At 37.6% G+C, this 13053-nt stretch overlaps 1 protein-coding gene across 1 annotated transcript in view; it reads right to left on the bottom strand.

Annotated features, from left to right (window-relative positions):
- LOC124165639 (acetylcholine receptor subunit alpha-type acr-16-like) overlaps positions 1-13053 on the bottom strand; it is a 33207-nt gene that overhangs the window by 13232 nt on the left and 6922 nt on the right. The window contains exons 5-6 of the mRNA XM_046543113.1: positions 9250-9460; positions 4408-4585 (exon numbers count right to left, since the gene is read on the bottom strand). Of these exons, the coding sequence (XP_046399069.1) occupies positions 4408-4585; positions 9250-9460 (389 nt within the window). The remainder of the gene's footprint in view (positions 1-4407; positions 4586-9249; positions 9461-13053) is intronic.

Below are 13053 nucleotides of genomic sequence, written 5' to 3'. Positions count from 1 at the left end.
TATTAAAATCAGTTTTTTATACGCTAAATGAACAGGATCTCCACCGAATTGAGGAGATAATTGCTAAATTAGAGCAGGATGGGGAGAGTTAAACAATCAAATCGAAATTATGACAGGATTAGAGGAGAGGGTGACCAACAACACACAATTCTTATGAAATTTAGTTTCAGATTTGTTCCAAGAAAATGGATTTGAAATGGATTTTTATTTCAAATAAATGCCATTTAAAGCATTCCACGCTCTTAGAAAGTATTTGTAATAATATTTTAAACATAGGGGTGATAATTATGCATCATGGTGGTTAGTAAGGGTTGAAACTTTCAAATATGTTGTACACCATATTGGAGAACATGGAACATTGATGGCTCTTTATGTTTAGATGCATAATGCTCGAGAACTTGATGGTTAAAATGTTTAGCTAAAGGGTATCTTTCCCCCAAAATAATTAAAGGCTCATGCCACCTCTCAACATGAGGGTAGGATGAACAAAATTGTCACGCAGGTATATCAGTGCAGTTTCAAAGAATTTGGAGGAGTCATCCAATTTTCAGATTCCATGACTTTGACTTTGAAAACTGTTATTGGGGAAAAAGATAGGATTAATTCTTTGTGAAAGAAGTCGTTGTAAAATATGAATATGTGCATACACGGAAGAGGAAGCATTCTGAAATCTCTAAATATCAGACGGCAAGGAGTTCTAATGGACACAGACCTGACCATGGCTTTCATTGCTTTTCTTTGCAATGAAAAACCAAAAGAGTTCCTGAAATTATCATTATGAATTATTCTCTTCATAACAGTATACATGTTAGCCATTAGCCATTGATGCTGCTCTGACTGACGGAATATTGAATGTTCAAATTCAAGTCGATACAAAACATATTAATAAGTAGATGCAAAGGCTTCTATGATGCGATGATAATGAAGGCTGCATTTTCCTGGTTTCACCAACAGGTTTAGGTTTCACCATGGAATGAATGGAATGTGTTTTTCAGGTGGATGGTACTTACTAGTTTACACACATCAGATCACCCTACCAAGGATATGTTATAAAGTGTTTTGCATAAAACCCAAGTAGGGTGGGCAAACCACTGCGATGAAGGGTTGCACCCATATTTTATGCAGAAAAATTACCAGTCAGTTACCATTGGATGTCTGTGCTGGGGTAACAGAATCATAGCACCTGCCACACTAATGGGTGGCAGGTTTTAGAAATGCTGCATGATGGGACAGTGTGAATGAAGTTGTAGGATATGGTCGATAAAGATATTGAGCATTTAGTTTCACATGTCAAACATCTCCCAAAAAAATTATCAGATACTCCGTGAGGCACACAACCATGGGGGTGGTTACATTTGGATTTTTTATCTTTCCATTTTAATTCTCATGGACAGCTTTTCGAGGTGGATAAGCCTGGGTGATGGAGGGTACCAAGACTCAGAATACCATTGACACTCCTGAGGAGCTGCATGACAATATTTGGGATTCCCCAGAAAATAGAGGCTGATTATGGGACCCCATTCCAGTCTGGTGAGTTAGAGTCATTTTGTTCAAAGAATGGTATCAAAGTTACTAAAAGTCCCCCTTACTACCCATCCTACCTCAAATGGGCTTGCCAAACGGAGTACGTGTGCATATGGTAAAGGAAAACCTAGCGAAGCGGTACTTAGATGTATTGAAGGCACACCTGAGGGGGGAGACTTCAAACCAATATCGGTCTGTGGTAGAACATCTCCTGAAGAACACTTTAATGTCGCTTCGGAACAAACCATGTTCTGTGACAGGCGTCACCCCAGCATTCTTACAATGTTGTCATTTCTCAACTCTGTGACCTTGCCTCAAACCCAGTACTATGCAGGGGAAGCAAAGCTGGCTATCCTAGTTTTAAGTTGTCCGAAAAGGTTTTAGAGCAAAATCCCTGGGAGGGCGGAGCAAAAACCAAACTTCTTAGGGACAAATCATGGGTATGAGGTAAACAAAGCTGCGTACAGGGTCTGCCTACAAAATGGGAAGCAGCTAGAGCATGTGGACCAGATGAGAAAGTTTGGACCCCAGCAAAATACCACCGAGCTCAGAGAAGGGACAAGTTGGGGAATTCCAGACAGATATCGACTACCGCCTCATGGGAGAAGAAATGCCAACCACGGCTCCCCAATTGATCAGCAAAAGGAGCAAACTTTAATTACAATTTTGGCACATCAGCAAAATAGCTGGCTCACCACTTACCATTCTGAAATATATTTTGTGATGCTTACTGATATTATACTTGTGTTCAGTGGATCATTAAAAAAAGCTTAATATTATGTGGTAGGAACCATTGGCTACTTCACAGAAATATGAGCAACCTAATATCCTGATGCCAGTGATCCTGGAAGACAGCAGGTGTGTGTGTGTGTTAACTATTTATCAAGATGTGAATTGGCTTTTTATGTGTGAGTCGGGATGGAGCATCGTCGAAGGGATTATTTGAAAGTGGTGGTGGAACTAACAGGGTGCAACTGTTTGCTGCACTGCACCAGGAGCATGGCCTCATACCACAGCAAAGGACCATACTATCATGGAGAAGGTATTCAAATACAAGGTAGCTGCAATTAGTGCATTCAGGATGAGACAATAAATCACCTTTCTCTCGAGATAATTCACAACTGTACATGTATAGTAGGCCAAGAGCACTTCAAAACGTTTTCAAGTCTTTAAACAATGACAATGACTGAGCTTTCCTTAACGACAATTTTTGGTGCTAATACAATTCTTACACATTTCCATCTGTATTCATATAGGTCTGTTCTTTCATTTCATGGACTCTCATGGAAAAAAAGTTCTTGAAAAAAATGAAGTTCCACAAGGAGAGATAGATAGTTTTTTCTGAGTGTCATAAACCTTAACTTTTTCCATGCAAACCATCAAAAAACTGTTACTGCAAGAATGAATTCCTGATGATACTGAGCAAATGTAAAAATAAATTTCTCGCATTACAACTGATCAATTATAGTTATCAACATTCCACACTTCAAATTCTGGTATCTCGACTTTTTGCAAGAAAGTAAAAATAATTTTTGAAGTGCATAATTTTCACTATTTTTCCTAATGACTTAGATGTTAAGAGCGATTAATGGTTGTATAAGAGGACTCTCCTCATTCCCATCGATTATTGGGACAATGGCAAACATAATTAGTGGGGATTCGGCTGAAAATGATGCCCACACCTCATCACAAAATGGAAAACCATGTAAAAAGTAAGAGTGGAGATTTCAGATGTGGCCTCACAGCCACCATAGGATATTTCATTCAGATAAACTTGAAAAAAGTGATATTTCCAACTCTTTGGTACAACAAGCTGTATTTTGTGATACGAGATGCATCAGGGAGACTATAAAGCTGTCTCAATGCATATTCATGGCCATCACATCTCAACATGCTCTCAGTGACAAAATAATCATCCAATCCTCAAGTCATAATACATACTTGTGTACCATTCAAGCCCGCCCATGAAATTTTCAAGCCCCAATCCCTCCCATAAGAAATTCCCTAATGCCACACTAAGCCTCAGCATTTCCAGTAGTAATGTCATACTTCCAGAGGTGAAAGTGACTGACATTATGACTGTAAGGCAAGAAAGTAGTACAGACCTGTGAAGCTGCCCTCAATAAGAATCTCCACCCCAAGAACTCTTGAAAAGATAATTTTCTCTTATTATGAAACGTAACCACTCTGTTCATACATACCACACCCTTCAGTTATACACGTTGCCATTCTCTTAAATTTTTGTTTTAGTCGACGTTATACTCTGTGTCAATATAAGATTTGATTCTTTTCTTTTTGTGAGCACAAGTCAATATGAGATTGTTTCTCATCAATATTTTTTTCAATTCAACTATGTATCTTGTGTCAAGCTTATTTTTTAGTTATCTACACTGGGCCAAAAACAGTGAATTTATCAGCCCATATAATAGCCCTATTTTTCAAACCTTTCATATTGTTTTTCTTTGTGTAAACCATGCCATGCAAAGGTCCTAATTTATTTTAGTCCAGTTAAAATAAACTTCATTTCATTTGATAAGGTCATCTCACCTTGCCATCTAATTGCACGATCACCATGCCAACCAAAGTCAAACACTCACATGCCACACTGGACCACCCATTTCATTCATATCCCGACCCTGTAGAACTCAAGCTTATTGTCAATTTGAGCAATTCCTTTCCCCCCCCCCCCATCACGGATGAGACAGGCCTGTGGTGGCCATCAATAATGCCACTCCATCATCCTCCCCCAATGACCACATACACACACTCCTTCCAAGCAATGCAACCAAGTCAACCGGGGGAGAGGGTGACAAAGACATGCAGGTATAATCCATGGACACATAGATTACACCACCAAACAAAGGCTAGGTTCAGCACACTCACTCATTGAAGGAATGACCACAGTGGCTAAGTAGGCGCTGGCATGTCTTTTAAGGATGAATTTGTACATCACAAGCGGGTAAGTCTGATTTGGACAGCAATCATATGTTTTGACTTCTTTCACAGCAGACACATTCTTCAGTTCCCATTCTCTGTTTCCCAGGAAATCATCTAAAGTAATCTAGTTAAAACAGATTGCATAAACAGAAAAAATGCTTATTATGGCTTAAATTAAAATGCAGTAAATTACCTAGTGGTTTAATAATATGTAACAAATATGTTAGTAAATCTCATTACCTCAGTGGCCAATGTTTAGAGAAAGAAATATAAGGTAAGTCAATAAAATACAATTAAGAGTAGATTAAAAAATTATGAAAAAAATCACATTTTAAATCAAAAGATGTATACTAATTGTAAAAATTCCTAGAAGAAAATAAATTCCAGAGAAATGCACAGAACACTACCCTAAGACCTTAATTCCAATTGACCTTTTTACCAATACATATTATAATATACTTAATATACTTTCTGCAACCTCCTGATGTCACATTATTGGTCCAATAATTTGTTTCCCCATGAGCTCATTCGAGGATGGTTTTAACCGTTTTTATTCTAATCATGTACCCTATTTTGATTGATGTTTTCCTGTATTACCTGTTAGAAATAAAAATTCCTCTCTATCTGTGAGCAGAAAGCCATGAGTCACTGACAAAGTTCAGTATGCATCTAGATTCATGAAAAACATGGCCCTCTATCACGAAAACTGTTTGGACCCTATTGAAATTCTCAAATACATATATAAGAACTTTTAAACTCACGTTACAAATGTGTAGTACTCAATGAAAAAGAAGCATAAACATCTGCTTCAAAATGCTCAAAGAACTTTTAAAGATTACAGAATATGTAATGCTAGAAACAGATCAAAAGAAATCTGGAAAATTATGAAGGAGTAAAAATTTCAAGAGCTCTGAGCCGACTGCTGAATGTTCCCAGGGCTTTCTTAGAGTCCCTTCCACCACCTGCAACCCAGAAAACTCCCGTCCGACCATCCGCGTGTGTGGGAAAAAATCATTCCCACTACTTTCAGGACACACCCTGTATAATAATGTACCTCAAAGGAATACCAGATAGGATGTTACCTAATTTTTAATTAGCTACTGCAATATGTATTTGATTGTCTTTATTATGATATTTTTATGACATTTTATAAAGAATTTTGCTTTGTAATTGGGCCTTGGCCCGTTAATAAATAAAATATGAAATCTTTCACAAACTGGCAAATGAATACACCACTGGTCCAGATGGCATTCCTTTCATCATCCTTAAAAAATCATTTGATGTCATTACACCCCCTCTTTTATTCTTAATCAATGAAGCTCTAAGGCTTGGCCAATTTCCATCACTCCTCAAGAGTACCCAAGTCATCCTCTTCATAAAGGTAAGGGCCATAAGCAACTTATGACCTCATTCATATCGACCAATATCTATACTGAATCCATTTTGTACAATTTTTAAAATAGTTTTTATGCTCAATTGATAAGAGCTCCTTGAAATTTGCGAGATGAGATATCGCAAAATAATGCAAAATCTGTAAATAAAAACGAAATTTCGCGTTTTTTGCAATTTTAGGTGAATTAGCGAAAAAATCACATCTACCGAGTCATAATCCATTAAAGCCTAAGCATTCATTGTTTAACGCTGGCGATACTCATTCCCTTCATCTCATTACGATTCCAAGGTCAATTGGCTCGTTTAGTCTCGCGCAAAACGCATCCGTGTATTATCGCGCACTGTAGTGATTTCTCCGCCAGAATTTGCCGTTAAATTTATCGCAGCCTCTCTCTTCGATTCAATCAAACAGTGCAGAAAGAAATTCAACGCGGCCGTAGAAGAGCGGAAATAGAAGCTCACGCGCCCAGCACGTGTTAATGTCAAGCAGTAACTCCTGCCATTGATTTGTATACTACCTACCAATTATAGCATCCACAAATACACAATATACCAGGACCTTAGGTAATCTACATATAAACTTCATCAGAACCAGTAAAACCAGTTTTTCCCTCATAACATCCCAGACGGCACAGGAAGTTTTCGTACCTGAATACGAGGGTGGACCATCAAGATACAAAAATCGCGCTTAGGAAGTTACTAAAAAGGTTTTGTTTCTTTATTTCCTTTAATGACGAAAAAAGATGCAAGAGGACTGGCAAATTCATATGCATCGATAAAATTGTATCTCATCGATAAAACTGTATTCGGTCTGGGACTATTTTCTTTCGCGGGTGGTGCCATCGTGCCATATCTTCCTAGAAAGATCACATGCCTTCACAAGCCGTTGGAGATCGCATCGTTTACGTCACGTCTCACCACATTTCAGGGATTTTTGTGGTTAAGTTTGTGAAAAATAGAGTGTCTGGTAATGGTGAAGTTTCCCTTATTCTTTAATTTCATTCTCTGGGCTTCAGAAACGTGTTTGTGAGATATTTTTGTTAAAAATGCCTTTCGTGTGTGTATTGTCGGGATGTAATGGAAACTCCGGGACATGGATCAAGTTTTTAGCTTTCCAAACGATCCTGAGTTGAAGAAGAAGTGCATTTGGGCGATAAGAAGAAAACATTTCACCCCTACGAAAAACTGTGAGGTATGTACTCTTTCTCGCTGTAATTATTTGGATGTAATTTCAAGTTAGAAGTGGCTTCGGGATGTTGATGCATCAACATCCCGAACTATTCAGTACTGAAGTACTATAGTACTATTCAGTACTAAAAATGGTGATTCAAAATATTGTAGCAGCAATTCTTTTGAAAATTCTTGCATTTTAGTTGTCTTTTTTGTATTAATTCATTCGGTAAACGTGTGGTTAAAGGAGAAACTAGGAATAACCTGCCAAGTTTATAGGATCGAATATTGCTTCTTAGCTTGCCCTATGGTGTATTACACGTCGGCTTTCATCATTTCAAATTATCTTATGCTATAGTTTAAAACAATAAAAATATCAGGCATACAAATATTTACGAGCCTAGTAATTTGATTTCTCATGCAGAAATACCAAAAATTGGAAATGATTTGACCTAATAAGTTACATGGTATTTTATTATTTATTAATTTTAGGTGTGTGAGCTTCACATCGCACCTTGTGATATCAGAAAATAATCTGTGGCCTTGGACGAGAAGACGAGGAGAAAATTCTTGCTGAATTGAAGGTGCCCAGATTGGAGGAAGGTACCATTGCTTCACTGTTACCTACCTGTCGCCAAGAAGACAGACATTGTGGCAGAAGTGACATATTTGTGGATGTGGATTTGATTTGTGCAAGATGCTGTGATAGTGGACGTTCATCGGAGAAAGTATTGAAGATAGTTTTTATGTATCGACCAGTCTTCTTTTAAATAATTTTCTATTCGAAAGAGAATAAGAGTAATTGTTTCGCTAAATTAGATGTGGGATAGAAGAGAAAATTGGAAATATTATTGTGGTTGACAATAGAAAATACATAATATATGTATTGTATTTCTGTGGGTTTTTTCTTTCCTGCCTCTTTAAAATTTCTTGTGGTGGTGACTTCATGCAAAGTTAGTATAAAATCGGAGGTGTGATCTAAGAGATACCATGTTTTATTTTACAAGTGTTTATGCTGGTGATTTGGCAGGACTTTGATATTTTTAATAGGTTGATACATTTACTGCAGTGACCTAGAGACTTTTACTCATCCCAAATAATTTTTCAAATACTTTAGCGCCTGATATGGGTAAGTTTTAGTAGCTGAGACTGAACTATACGTTAATTTTTGCTTACATTTTGATGAATTCGATCATACTAATAGCAGATGTGTCAGCAATCCTGTTTCATCGGCAATTTTTATTTAAAAATTTCATTTCGTCAGGCTTTAGGGTAAGCTTTTTAATGCTTGTGGGCTATGTGATGTCTTATTTAGTGTCAAAATTAATAAGAATTTACTCTTATTAACATCTCAAGGTTTCCAAGTAAGTAGGAGCCACTTAAGAATGCTGGATGCTGGGGATGCGTGAATTAGCCTTGAGAATCTCATTTTTCGCAGTTATTTAAGTGGCCGAATAAGTTTTGTAAGTTCTCAATAGGTAAATAATACTGTATCATGAATTCTAAATACCATGATATAGTATTATTTACCTGTTGAGAACTTACAATTCATAATGATTCGTATTAAGGTTCTCGCAACGGTCAGTAGCTATTGATTGTGTTGCGTTCGATACATTTTTCGATCGTGCGAGTTACGATATATCTAATTTTCGACCTAATCGATTGAGATTAGCCTGAGTGCTGTGTTCCTGCGCGCTTCGTATCCTATCGTACGTGCTTCGTAGCGGACATTCACATGCTGCGTACGCGCTTCCTCAACAGGCCGCGAATGGAAATTATCCATTGACGAAAAGCGACGAAGCGGCACAGTATCCCCGTAGTCAATGGGTACTATGTACATACGAATTAGATACGGAGGGTTCTGTGCCGTCTGGGATGAGACTCATCCCACCTATAACAAGCTACCTAGAAACATTAAGAGTGTGGAAGAACTTTCTATTTTTAAATTTAAGCTGAACTAGGAGTTTTTTATGGTACATTTATTTTATTCTGTTGATGAATATGTATTTGATTATGTCAATATGTTCTGATTGGGTATTGTATTATACATTGTAACTAAACATTGACATGCCGTATATCATGGAACATGCATGTACCAAGATCCTCAGGCAAATAAATACATATTATTAATATTATTTCCAGACATAGACTCCAGAAAAGATGCGGAATTGTGGTAAGGAAAGTGTTGTTAAGTAAATCATAAATACTGAGCATATAGGTACTAACCCCTTGATGAAGCAAATCAAAGTCAAGCAGCTCTCCAGTGTAAGACCAAGATCCGAGGATCATGCTGCACTCATGCAGATCGTACGGCCACTCTCGAAGATTGGGTGTGCAGTGGACGGGCCACTTGGCCACTGGCACGCACTGAACATGCCCCTTGTCATCCACAATACAATCAGTGCGCTTGAAAGTCATGTCAGAGTTCATGTCACCACTAAAAAGATGAAAAATACTCTAAAGGATAAAGACTCTGCTTCTTAGATTAATACCTCAGTAAATTTCATTTTTATTTACTGACCATGAATCCTTTTATAGGAAGAAATCAAGAAAGTCATCATCTACTCTCTCCTAAGTGTTGCGCCCATTTATTTGTAGCAAATTCACTCTTATTATATAAAATGTAAATGCATATGTGATAAATGTATTAGCTCGGCAGAGTAAACATTTTTAACTCTTCAGTGAGGTTTATAAGATTTCCGTGCCTGTACTTTAATTATATAGTAGTATAATATATACATACATATGTATCTGTATCTAATACCTCTCCTTTGCGTTACAAAAACCGTTTAAAACCAGGAGAGGATCCCAAGAAAATAATGCTATAAATTAGATGCGACTGGAGGATACCAAAATATGCCATTTTTTTGCACTCCTGCGATGACAACATTGGCAAGATTTCTCAAAACATAACCACATTTGGCAAAGTTAAGGCATAATTGATTATTGAAACTGAAGGCATACGGATCTTCCAAGTCAAGGACTCATTAATTATTAATCCTAAGAACTATGCACTAGTTACTCTTTCAACAGATTTCCTATTTAGACGAAGATCTAAATGTGGGACTTCTCCTAATGAATAGCTTGTCACTTTTGAACCAGTTTTCTAGATGCTTTAAAGATCCTGGATTGTAACTAATGAGGATCCTTTGTGTCCTATAGTTGAAGTTGTATCACCTGCACATAAGTGTTTTTGTTTGCAGAGCTGTTTGCCAAATTGTTGATGTACAATAGACAAAAGAGAATTCCAAGGCTGCTACCCTGTGATATTCCAACATTTATGATTTCAGCTGGAGATAAGTAGCCTGGTCAAATTAGCTCAAAAAATAGGGGTACTCTTGCATAAATTCCTAACAAGCTGAAAATTTGCATGAACCTCAAGGATACCACTCTAATGAAATACTGAAAAATCAATCCTGTGAGTGCAAAAAATTTTATTCAAGGTCAAAGGTCACAAAAATGGGTTTTCTGCATTTTTTGCCAAACGGTTAGTTTTATGATAAAAATTGCTCAGACCGAAATTGAAGATCGGAAAATTATCTACAAAATTGTCATTTCACTTTTTTCTCTAAGATTTACCGTTTCTGAGAAAAAGCCATTCGAAAGTTAGCTGGAAGTGTATTCTCCGTAATATGCATGACTATATAGTTGCGCTCTCCGAACATTATTGGACGCGTGACTCGCATATTGGTTGCTTGCTCTCACCCGTCCATCCGCCAACAATCGGGACAGAGGGTTTAGTATTCTCCATAATATGCGCATGTTTCCTCGCCACCTATTAGGTAGTGTACGAGGCCTTGTGGAGTGATAATAACCTTATTACCATATTTAATATCAATCACAGTTTAACACTTCTATTATCAAGATATGAATTTTTGCAAACATATTTTTATTCTTCCAGTGTAGACTGACAGTCGTCACTACTCTCGATGTATGCAAATATTTCTTCCATGGCCAGACTCAATGCTTCATCTCGGGGACGACCAGTTTTACTTCCAGTAGGCAGTTTTAAAAGAGAAACTTCAATCATGATGATAACTAGCCTCAGCAGCCACTAAATTATGTTTAAACCTTATGCGAGCCATAATATTTTTAAAATTATTATCAGAACGAATAATTATGTGCTATATAGAGAACAGATTCTTTGAATGAAAAAGTAGTAACTTAAGAAATTCCAAGCCGATATTTCTCAACTCGTTTCGTTTCCATTCTTCATACCGTTCATCGCCGCAAAAGAAGGAATGATTTTTTTAAACAAAAAGCTGAGTCATTTACATGTGCTCTTGCACGAGGAGGACTTACTTTCGACGTACTGAACTTTCTTTCTTTCCACTGAAGCAATGCTACTTCTCCAAGTGTAGTTTTTCCAACGTAGCACATGTTTTGCTGCTGACTCTTTGCTTTTCTTTGTAGTTAATGATTTCATTGCCTCTTGCAGCACTTGCACCAATCAACGTCTTTGAGTCAATTTCAGGGGACAATTTTAATGGTATTGGTTCAAACCCTACAACATCATGGTTGTGTCATTCTTGAAGCTATGAGCTATTTGGGCTCCTAAATCGCCCTTCCAATCGTTTCGTCGCAATGCTATGCCAACTGAGTGCAATTGACAAACAGACCACTGCAAGGGACGTCGGAATTGTGCTTGTAGCAGAGGGATGAAGCCTCCTCCTTTTTAGGCAGAATTCACTCGGTACCATCATATCCAATTCCTTTTGAATTTGGCATTTCTACTTTTTCTTTTGCATAGAAATATATAATCACAGATTTTATAACATTTGCTAACCCTCCAACAGGGGTGGCAAACCCCAAAAAGTGGGACCCTGTTCCTTAAACGAACACCACATATTCCTCTCCAAACTTGGATTGATAAGTCCATTTGTCTTTTTTCATCAGACAAAAGAATAGTCTTTCATTTCATCAAAATGGAACCCATTGATGACACCTTTTGATTCCTCTCATTTCGTTTTCACAGTAATTAGCATCTTTTTCTGTCTAATTCCGGTACACTACCTTGGATGTATCTTTCGAAGTTATGATTATTACGTCAGCTAAAGTTGCGGGGGCGATTATTGCTGCTGATTGGTTCTTGCATATACCTCTATCACCATTGGCAGATGCATTTTCCCCGCAAAAGTTCCAGTTTGAGTTTATGCCTTCATATTTATTTCATGAGGAATGTAGAGATACAAATCAGCTGATCTCTCGTCAGATTCAATCCAGCAACCATCATCTTTCGTTTCGTCTGCTGGTCTCTCAAAATACTTTTTCATTAGGGGGAACATCATACTCCTCCTTGCACTAACATGCTCAAACAAAACATGCTCAACAAACATTTCAAATGCTCCTGTAAAAGTGTTTGAGTTTTGTTTTTCAATGTAACCCTCTTTTGGCCTATTTGCATTTTTCCGTAAATTTTAGTACCTCCTGTGGTACCGCAAAATCCATTTAGTCGAAGATATGGAAGAAAATTATGTTTCCAAAGTCCGCACACCTTTCTATCCACTCGAGCGGCCTCTTCATAGACCAAAGGCTCCATGCCTACATTCTCAGATCCAAAAATATTGCGAACAATGCAAAAATATTTCATCACTTCTCTAAAGGTTGGTAACGTCGATTTGTTAACGCCGACAAGACACCAAAAAGGGACAAGTCGTCTCGCTATGCATCTTTTTATACCTTCTACCATCTCCCAAATTATATTATCAAAGATGAGCACCCTCCTAGCAGCACACGCACGATGAATTTTGCTGTATTTGAGGTGTGGGAGGGGGAGATACGAGTGGGGAGGGGTGGGAGCCTCTTGCCACTTTTTTATCTGTGACACTGTGTGGGCATTGGAATATTATCTTTGCAGACACACACTCAAATTTGGCATTTTGTGGCTTAACGGTGGCAGATATGTCAAAATGCTCAAATTTTTTGCCCTAAAAGATCAATAACTCGGCGAAATCTCTAGGGAATGACCATAAAATATGAAACGTTTCGATTTTTGATCCTCCCCCCCATAAGTGAAATTTGAGTGAGGGT

This window comes from Ischnura elegans, chromosome 9, assembly GCF_921293095.1.
Source record: "Ischnura elegans chromosome 9, ioIscEleg1.1, whole genome shotgun sequence".
NCBI classification, from domain to species: Eukaryota; Metazoa; Arthropoda; class Insecta; order Odonata; family Coenagrionidae; genus Ischnura; species Ischnura elegans.
Note: the sequence above shows the minus strand (reverse complement) of the source record. Positions and strands in the feature narration are given on the sequence as shown.